The sequence below is a fragment of the Scatophagus argus genome, chromosome 11 (genome assembly GCF_020382885.2).
Source record: "Scatophagus argus isolate fScaArg1 chromosome 11, fScaArg1.pri, whole genome shotgun sequence".
Classification (NCBI taxonomy): domain Eukaryota; kingdom Metazoa; phylum Chordata; class Actinopteri; family Scatophagidae; genus Scatophagus; species Scatophagus argus.
This window is the reverse complement of record NC_058503.1, coordinates 919873-928864: the sequence shown is the minus strand read 5'-3', so window position 1 is coordinate 928864 and position 8992 is coordinate 919873. Positions and strand designations below refer to the sequence as shown.

The 8992-nt window shown below is 40.6% G+C and overlaps 1 protein-coding gene across 3 annotated transcripts; it reads right to left on the bottom strand.

The window, feature by feature from the left end:
* Window positions 1-1364: 1364 nt before the first annotated feature.
* On the bottom strand, window positions 1365-8660 carry nup35 (nucleoporin 35). 3 transcript variants are annotated; one of them, XM_046404667.1, is made up of 9 exons: window positions 7984-8660; window positions 6808-6963; window positions 5609-5736; window positions 5438-5495; window positions 3276-3384; window positions 3110-3179; window positions 2035-2163; window positions 1735-1860; window positions 1365-1631 (listed from the first exon to the last, which is right to left on the bottom strand). In XM_046404667.1, exons 1-9 carry the CDS (start codon window positions 7994-7996, stop codon window positions 1554-1556), a joined length of 867 nt encoding a protein of 288 aa, XP_046260623.1. In that variant the 5' UTR covers window positions 7997-8660; the 3' UTR covers window positions 1365-1553. The 3 variants fall into 3 exon arrangements, with proteins under 3 accessions (XP_046260623.1, XP_046260622.1, XP_046260624.1); XM_046404666.1 differs by having other exon boundaries at window positions 5609-5739; window positions 7984-8657; XM_046404668.1 differs by having other exon boundaries at window positions 5609-5739; window positions 8543-8638.
* Window positions 8661-8992: the final 332 nt, after the last annotated feature.

Genomic DNA, 8992 nt, shown 5'->3' with positions numbered 1-8992 from the left:
AGTAGGTGGTGGTGTGCATGATGTCTTCCAGGAGCAGTGCTGGTCGTACACTCTCACAGCAACCAGAAGGAAGGACCTGCGGTAACGCTCCTTCACACGCTTAGGGTGAAGCAGCCTGCCACCGGAAAAGCTGCCCAGTGTCACGAGCCTCATGCATGGGGTGGGAGTTGTTGTCCAACAAAGAGGATAGCTTGGCTCTAATCCTCCTCCTCAAACACTCATCAAACAGACGTGACAAGATTAGAATAACTACTCCTCAGTTATTATGACCCAAGAGCGCTCTCTAGTGGTGTAACTGAGAGGAGGCATTGAGAAATGCTGAGACAAGTTTTTTGTTTTTTTTTCCTTGTTCCTTTCCCGAAGAGCCAAGACGCATGAGTACAACATGAGTACCAACAGGTGGCTTTTGTGCAGAGAGAGCTGAAACAATAGCTGAACAGCTGACTAAGATAGGGATGGTCCCTATCTTCATCATCACCATCTTACGCTCACTAGATCTTGGCCTCTGGCATCACCTTTGTGTCATCTCCGCCTCACAAAACAGGACTGAACAAATATAAAGACGTCACAGTCAGCTGTCACAGTCATGGAGGTGCTGGAGCCTAACCCAGCTGACAACAGGGGAGAGGCAGGCTAGGACTAACTTGGACTGCTCACCAGTCAATCACAGGGCTGACACAGAAAAACAGAGAATCCCACACACTCACAGACAGCCAATTAACCTAATGTATTTGATTTTGGGACTGTGGGAGGAAGCCAGATTAGCTGGCAAAAGCCCACACGGGTGCAGGGAGTACATGCAAACTCCACACACAAACTCCCTCCTCCTTTTTGCAACAGCACTAACCACAGAATCATCGTGGTTGTTAAATGAGAGGTATCTGTTTCATTATGAGGTCTCATTTTGTTTATTGTTTCTGTCCCAAACATTCAAAAACTGTGGTTGAATTGCACTGGGTTTAAACATAATTGCGCTTGCTAAATTTTAGTCGCCACTGAATAACTTGGATGACAACGGTAAGTTTTATTTAAAAAAACTGATTATAAAATAGCGAGCAGTAGAAACTTTGTATTAATTCAGGTTGCAATAGGCTCTGTTATTGGTGCAATTTTGTTTCAAGAGCAGAATGTGTACAATGTGTATCTCTACAACAGAAATGAAAAGATTGACAAAGAAACAATAATACAGCTTAGTAAGTATCATCTCCTTCATTTGTTGGTGTGGATTACTAAGGGGATGGTTAGGGAATGTCACTGTGCACTTCACTGCTTCATCATACGCCAATTTAGATATACCTGCTAATCTTCGCAACATGCATGCCAAGATGTCACTTAACTTTGTATGGTCAACAATTGCACATTACTGAATTCAAACCAGAGAAAACCTTTATTGAATCAAAAACATTTAAAAATACTATTATAAAAGAAGAAAGGGAAAGACATAAAGACCTTCCACCTCATGCTTGCGCACGCATACATATGCACTGCAATGAATTAGTTCATCCATCTGTCCATTGATTCCCCTCTCTCCTACAAGGCTGCACTGCATAATGTCACCAGCCAAACATGTACTCCATTGCCTTGGAAACAAAACTGTCGTCCTTCCTGGGTGTCTGTCTGTCTGCTACCACCTAAAGACAGATACATGTATTTATTTCCTCAGTCAAATAAATGCACAGTTCAGATTTTCAAGTAATCCCAAATCCCAAAGTGAATCCTGAAGTTAGCAGTCACCTGGTAGTCGCTGCCAGAGTTTGTGCAAGTGGCGCTGAGAGGTCTGATGGCTGAGCGAGGAGTGGATGGGAGGACAGAAGAGGAGGACAGGGGAGAAGAGATGGCCATACTGCTGTCCATCACACTCTGAGACAGAGAGACAAAAAAAAACCCAAATTGCTAAGTTCAGTTCAAGTGCAAGTTCAGGCTTCAAACTGGGCTAAATCTCACCTGATGTGGACAGCCAATTATATGGCAGAGAGGACAATAGATGGACAATAAAACAGATAGACATGTATGTGGGTGAAATCATGTACTGACCTTGTCTATGCAGGGTTTGACTCCCACCATGATGGCGTCACCAAACACTTTTCCATCTTTAGACAATGCTTTTCTGGCCTGAAGTCTGGACTGATACTGAAGGTGCATCCAGTTACCAGGAGATGCCATCTGTCAGTAAATCATAAATAAATTTTGTTCTATGTCAAAACACAGCCAACACAACAGATGTGTATAATTTTTATTGGCTAGCCTTTTAAACCAGTAGTTTTTAAACTTCTTCACATCAAGGATTTCTAAACTGACACAAATTCGAAGACTATGGACCCCACCCCACTTTGACAATCACTGGTTTAAAAGTTGCTACCCTCAGGAGTTGGAACCATAAATACTTGTTAGATATTAAACTAATTATTTCAATTCAATTTATTTATTTATATAGCACCTTATACAATCAAAATTGTCTCTAGATGCTTTACAGAGCCTGAACCCCTGAGCAAGCAGACAGTGGCAAGGAAAAACTCCCTTTTAACAGGAAGAAACCTTGAGCAGGACCTGGCTTGCAAGGGAGAACCATCCTGCTGATAGTCGTATTTATGTATTGTATTTATGTAGAGTCATTGTGCTTTTGCCTTTTGACAATATAGGTATAAATTTACATTCAGGGGACAAGTGTTGGTAGACAGAGGAGTGCAAATACTGTTGGAGACACATAGTTAATAACAACACAGCAGACCACTCTGCCTCTGCCTTGTCTGATATTCTCAAACAGGCAAGAGACTGTAAGTTAAGTTTATACAATAAAAAAACTGAAGACCATTTATGTTTCACATTGTACTTAAGTGGACGAGGGACATTAGTGAATGGTTTGACACGAAGTACACTGAAGAAAAAAAGACTAAAAACAGTGCCATTTTATCGGGCCTAAACTTGTCTGTGGGAAACGCTGGATGTTTGGGTATAAAATGTCACCATGTCATCATTTTTATCCTATAAATAATTTCTACTGTATTTTGCAAATTTCATACTTCGCTTTTAAACACCAATATAATTTTAGAATAAAATAAGATCCATTTTATAACTGGAAGGGTCGGCATTTACTTTTTGTGTTTCTCACCGTATGTTTGAGGATGTTTCCATACTGAGCAAACTGCAGCAGAATGTAGGAGGCTGAAGCTGGAGGAAAACTAACAAACACACACACACACAGACACACAAACTTCATGTCTACATGTTCACAGTATATGTAGCTGTGTTATTAGTATATTTTGTGAAAAAAATACCCAAACACAGTGACCCAGGTCTGGTCCAATTGATCATCAGATGACAGAGACTCTCCCTGACTATAGAAAGGATCCATCTGAGCAGGAGACAGGCACACCTGCTGCATACCTGAAGACAGAGATAGGCAGACAGGCAGAGGTAAAGAAAGGTAAATACGGGAGTATGCTTTTGCTGCTTTCATTACAAACCAAAACATTTTGGATATACATTATTCTAAAGCTGAATAGGTATTAGCCATTAAAAGAGACGCTGTATCAAATGTCTTCACTGTCATGTGTTGCTAGGAGGCGAGTAAAGTGGTCAATATTTATTTCACTTTCAACTTTACCCACAGTGACTTTTTGACATTTGGTCGCTGCGGGAGGACCACCCTGCTGTAGGAGATGAACAGAATGGAGCAGAGAGTGAAGGAGACCAACTCCCACTGAGCAGCTCTCCGGAGCTGACTGTGTACTTTAGTCCCATTCTCTCTTTCCTCTTTACTGTAAAATCAGCCAACTGTTTGATTCTCACGCAATTCAGAAGTTGGGATGGATTCTGAATCTGAATCCTGGATTTTGAATCTAGTATGAACTTTTTAGCAGTGCTAAAACATAATGCTAGACGTATGCTACAGAGAGGTGGGAGGAAAGTGAAATTTAAGTGATGCATTCAGAAAGATCATTTCTATAGAAAAGACACCCCACTCTGTTGGTATTGTTTACCAAGAAAAGTCAGAGACCACTCTTTGTTGCACAGTGACGTGTTGTTACTTACAAATCTTTGGCTGAACAAAGACAACATCTGCAGTGAGCACATAATCAGGAAACAGCTAAAATTTTTATTTCTGCGCATAAGTGCTAATTAGCTACAGGTGACATATTTGAGACATCAGTCACTTTAGTAAGTGCCCAAAAACAATACTTGCATACGTTTAAGTGACAAGACCTCTAGAGGCTATAGGAATTGTGACTCTTGTCTATTTGGAGCTAAGGAGGAGGTCAGATAACACAGAGGAAGGAATGAAGAAAATATTGTTTACTATTGTTTACTATTCCCGACTGACAGTCAGTGTTGGTTTTGTTAAACCATAATAACGGAAATTGACTAAGTAGACAATTTAGACAAAGTAGACATTTTAACCAAAACTATGATGCTTCTCTAACCTTACGTTTTTGAAATGGTGACTTAGTCCTGTTAATAGTGGCACCAGATAAGAATTTCACTTATGTGTCTTCCTAAATGGTCATCTCACTGCTAATATATGTGGCCTTTGCATGCCTATGCTTGTTTTGTAATATATTCCAGGCTCACAGTGAGTGTTATTATTTATCAGATCGATCTCAATTTGTTCATGTTAATGATACATCGTCCACACTCAAAGTTAGTCACGGAGTTCCCCAAGGTTCTGTCCTCGGGCCAATACTATTCACCCCTTATATGCTCCCAAACACTCCATACATTTTCATTGCTATGCACAATTGTACTTGTCAATGAAACCAGATGAAACAAATCAGCTAGTCAAACTTCAGGCATGTCTTAAAGACATAAAAACCTGGATGACTTGCAATTTTTTACTTCTACATTCAGACAAAACAAAAGATATTGTTCTGGGCCCCGAACACCTTAGAAACAAATTATACAGTGATATTGCAATGCTAGATGGCTTAGCCGTGGCCTCAAGCTTCACTGTAAGAAATTTAGGAGTTATCTTTGACCAGGACGTCCTTTAACCCACACATATCGAATATTTCAAAGACTGCTACCTACTACGATTACTACTGTTTAGTCATAATTTATTTTAATTCTATTACTACTGTGACTACAGCTACTACCATTATTATTGTTACTACTATTGTTATCATAATCACCATAGTACCTTCTGTATACTTCATCATTACCATTATCTATAGTTCTAATACTTCTGCTTTTATTGCTGTTTCTACGCATCTGTTTGTCTGCTAATTTTTTCACCCCCCCTTTCCCTCTCCATCTCCATCTCTCTCCCTTGCGCTTTCTCTCTCTCTCTCTCTATCTCAATCCAACTGGTCAAGGCAGACGGTCACCCACCTAGAGTCTGGGTCTGCTCCAAGGGGTTCTCTGTATTACAAAATTTAATTAAAGAGTTTGGTCTAGACCTGCTCTAATTGGAAAGCATCATGAGATAATAGATAGGGTTTACCTGTTCCTGGAGTTGAGGCCCCACGTGCAGACAAGGGAGACTGCATAACTGGAAAACACTGAAGACAAATAGAGAGGGAGAGAGATTCAATACATGTTAGAAAATATTTTACTTTCAGTTGATGTGACAGGCTGCTGCTCTCCATCAATCAGATAGTGCCTGTGTACTAACCTGCCTGTGCATGTTGAGGGGGGTTGCAGTAACAGTAACCCGGTCGTCATGAATACTGCGAACAGGTGGGGCTCCACTCTTATCCTTGGGGGTAGGAACAACAGGCTGTGGGGCGGAGCCTCCCCCACCTACTGAAGTCCAGGACGAGAAACACCAATACGTTTACAGAAAAAAAAAAAAAAAGCAGCTTATCTGCTGATGGGTGTCTTTCTGAGGCCTATGTTATGAAGCAGGATAACAAAGTAACTTAAAGGGTATGACAATGGTTCACTTGTTACAGGGATACATCGCCATGATAACTTGGGCTGCTCAAAATATATAAAGGCACTGCCTACAGACCAAACAAATCTTTTGAAAAATGTCATTATGATTCATAGATGATCCTGGAACTCAGTACATGGATCGACAGAGGTGTCCTTGTGCTTAGTAGCACCCTCCTGTCTTTTTCAGCTCACGTTTTTTCCCTGTCGGCTGCAAACAATGTCAAAGCCATTTCATCTTGCTTTCTCTTCCTGATATCCTACAACAAAGACTGAATGAAGTACTAAAGCCATGTCTCTACGAAAGAAATGCTTTGCATTATGTTTTCATTTGCAAAGGTCCCTGCTATAACACAAGGACTTATCTTATCTACTTGGTTCAAATGACATCACCAGGGCTGTAGCTGAAAAAAATAAGGCTAAAACTGTGAAACACAAATCATAAAAATATTCCTAAGCAACAAATAAATTTAACGGAACACTCAGTTGTAATTATAATCAGGCCCACACGTGCCTTAATGAAGGAACAGTAATACTATGATGTCACTTGCGATAAAAGTGATAATATAATTAATTTCTGCATTGACAGTTGATGACTCTTTGACAGCTCTTCTTCCTGTATTTGGCAGCTGAAACTATTTTGCTTTTAACCTAGGGTATGTATTTAACTTAATATTATAGTTTGCTTTTGGCTGCTTTGTTGCAAGCAGGCGTTTGAGTATTTAAGACTGGTCATGTGTTGCAAACGCCACATCTTTCAAGAGAATTCTCTCCTGGTTAGATTGGGGAAGCCTGGGATAACTTATTTGATTGACACTTATTGTCTCGGTGCGTAGTGTGATTGCAGTTGTTAGGCTTTGTGAAGCCAGGTAACGAGTAAATAGCCGCAGTACGTTGAAGTTGCTTTGTGTACAGACCTCTGGTGACCTCTTTGCATACCTGTGCTCTCCATAATAGGCGTAGCCAGACTGAAGGTGCGTGGCTGGGGAGAAGCTGGAGCTGGAAGGTCACCCATCAAGAAGCCGGGTAGAAACTGAGCTCCAGAGCCCGGCTTGGGAGAGGTGGGAGAGCCCAGTGACATTGGTTCAGTTCCCACTGAAAATCAGGGACAGCTAGACTGTTTTAAACTGGTTTAAGACAAGTGGTCACCAACTTGATGTTTCTCTCTCTTTCATTAACAAAAATGTAAACTGCAGCAAATCAGATGCAGCTCCTGTACAGACTTTCTTACTTACGGATTTTCCCCAAATCATGACTCAGTTTCCTAATCCAAACATTAGTGAGCTAGAGGATGCCTATTGTATCTGCTTTGCATTTAGGTTCACATTGTACACATTTAGAATGAGAAAACAACTTGGGAGAGTTGTACTGATACAGTGGTTAGCGCTGTCGCCTCACAGCAAGAGGGTTACAAGTTTGAATCCCGGTCTGAGCCCTTCTGTGTAGCATGTTTTTCTAGTGCCTTTCCCGTGCCCCCCAACCCTGATGGATAAGCAGAACAGAAAATGGATGGATGGATTAATATTATTATTATTATTATTACATTGGGCATACTTTTCCATGAATGGAAAAGTATGAGAACTCTGGAAATTCCTTCAAACTGTGGTTGAAGCTGTTAGACAACAGTGTGGGGCTCTGAAAGATCTTTAGGAATTTATTTTACTTAATGATTTTATAGGAGAAACATAACCTGAGCGTTTCAGGTCAATTTCAAGTGACAATTCGTGTGCTGGTAAAAGTTCATATATGATAGTGCTGTGTCTGATCCGGACTGCAGAACTGAGTGCAGCACTCAGAAGCTGTCCTATGCTTCTGATGAGGATTCTCTGGATCTGGATCAGGATCAGTCACATAATAATCACAGCACAATGACATTAACATACTGTCAGATTCTTACTTTAATTAATTTGCCGTCAATCTGTGAGAACATAAAAATGACAACCAGATTATAACCCGACTGACCTTTTACTGAGTTTTACCTTTTACAAACACAAAACTATGTTAACGATGGAGGGACACTCAGAACAGACAGATGACTGGTAATCATTTAAATAACAACGGAAAAATACAATAAGCCAAAATCAACCGATTAAAACTTAATAAAACTCGAGTTACCTTGTAACTCCATCTGTTTCGCTGCTCTCTGGGCGCGAGTTGCAAAAGTAGGAAGTGACGCCAGGGAAAGGATGCTAGATAGCTAACACGGCTAGCCAAGCTAATTGACGTGTCACTGTGGCTTACTGAAGTGTCTAACTGTGCGTCAATAAATGTGAACGTATAACATCTAATCAGCTAACGTTCAGTGATTTAAAGTCGGCTATCTCCGTCCGCTGCAGTTTGTTTCTGTGGCTTAGAGCTGCAGCGCAACGAGCACACTTAAAAGTGGCAGCGCTGCAGTTCACAAGGTCACTTCCGGAGCATTTTAGACAGCGTCAATAAAATCGTTCCAGACAAAGGGCTGTCGTTCCTACGGAAGCGTATTGCATTTATCTGAAAAAAAGCGCTGTTTTTCGGAGAAAAAATATTTAAATAAGTAAATAAGTTTCAGCCTGACGCAACAGTGCTCAATGCTTTGCAGTACAACTGAGTCAATTCAAGTAAGTCAAGTTATTAATTACACGTATAACGGTGTCAGCAAAAATGTCAAAACAAAGCAAGCGACAGTCATAGCAACCTGTCTTCGCTTGGCACAATCCAGGTAGCTAGGTTCAAGCCTCTCTACAAACACATCTATCGGCTTACATCTCCTTAGCTGCATGTATTTTTGTGTTAGCGCGCAGACTGATGACGTACTACGCCGCCCCACACTGTCAAACTCTTAATTTGGTGGAACTTCCTTCTAAACGGTGAACAGTAAACTAACAAACCTATTTGTGGAAACAAACACTACTGACCACAGTATGGATTTTAGGCTGTACTTTGCAGTATCACCTGAGGTAGTCTTACTGCATTGACTCTAAAACCCTCTACTACTAAAGTAGTTATTGTTAGGTGATTTGAATGAGTACATTCACATGCGTAAGGCGGGTCGACATCCAAATGATAATCAAGTACATATGCAGTCAATGTATGAAACCTTTATTTTAAACATAATTTAAAATTTCAGCTTTCATATCAAATATGT

What these genes read in the sequence shown, in the direction of transcription:
- nup35 (XM_046404666.1), bottom strand. An exon ending in GGCCTCAACTCCAGGAACAG is followed by an intron (nt 3,385 to 5,437) that starts GTAAACCCTATC and finishes CTCTGTCTTCAG; the next exon opens with GTATGCAGCAGGTGTGCCTG. An exon ending in TCAAACCCTGCATAGACAAG is followed by an intron (nt 1,861 to 2,034) that starts GTCAGTACATGA and finishes TCTCTGTCTCAG; the next exon opens with AGTGTGATGGACAGCAGTAT.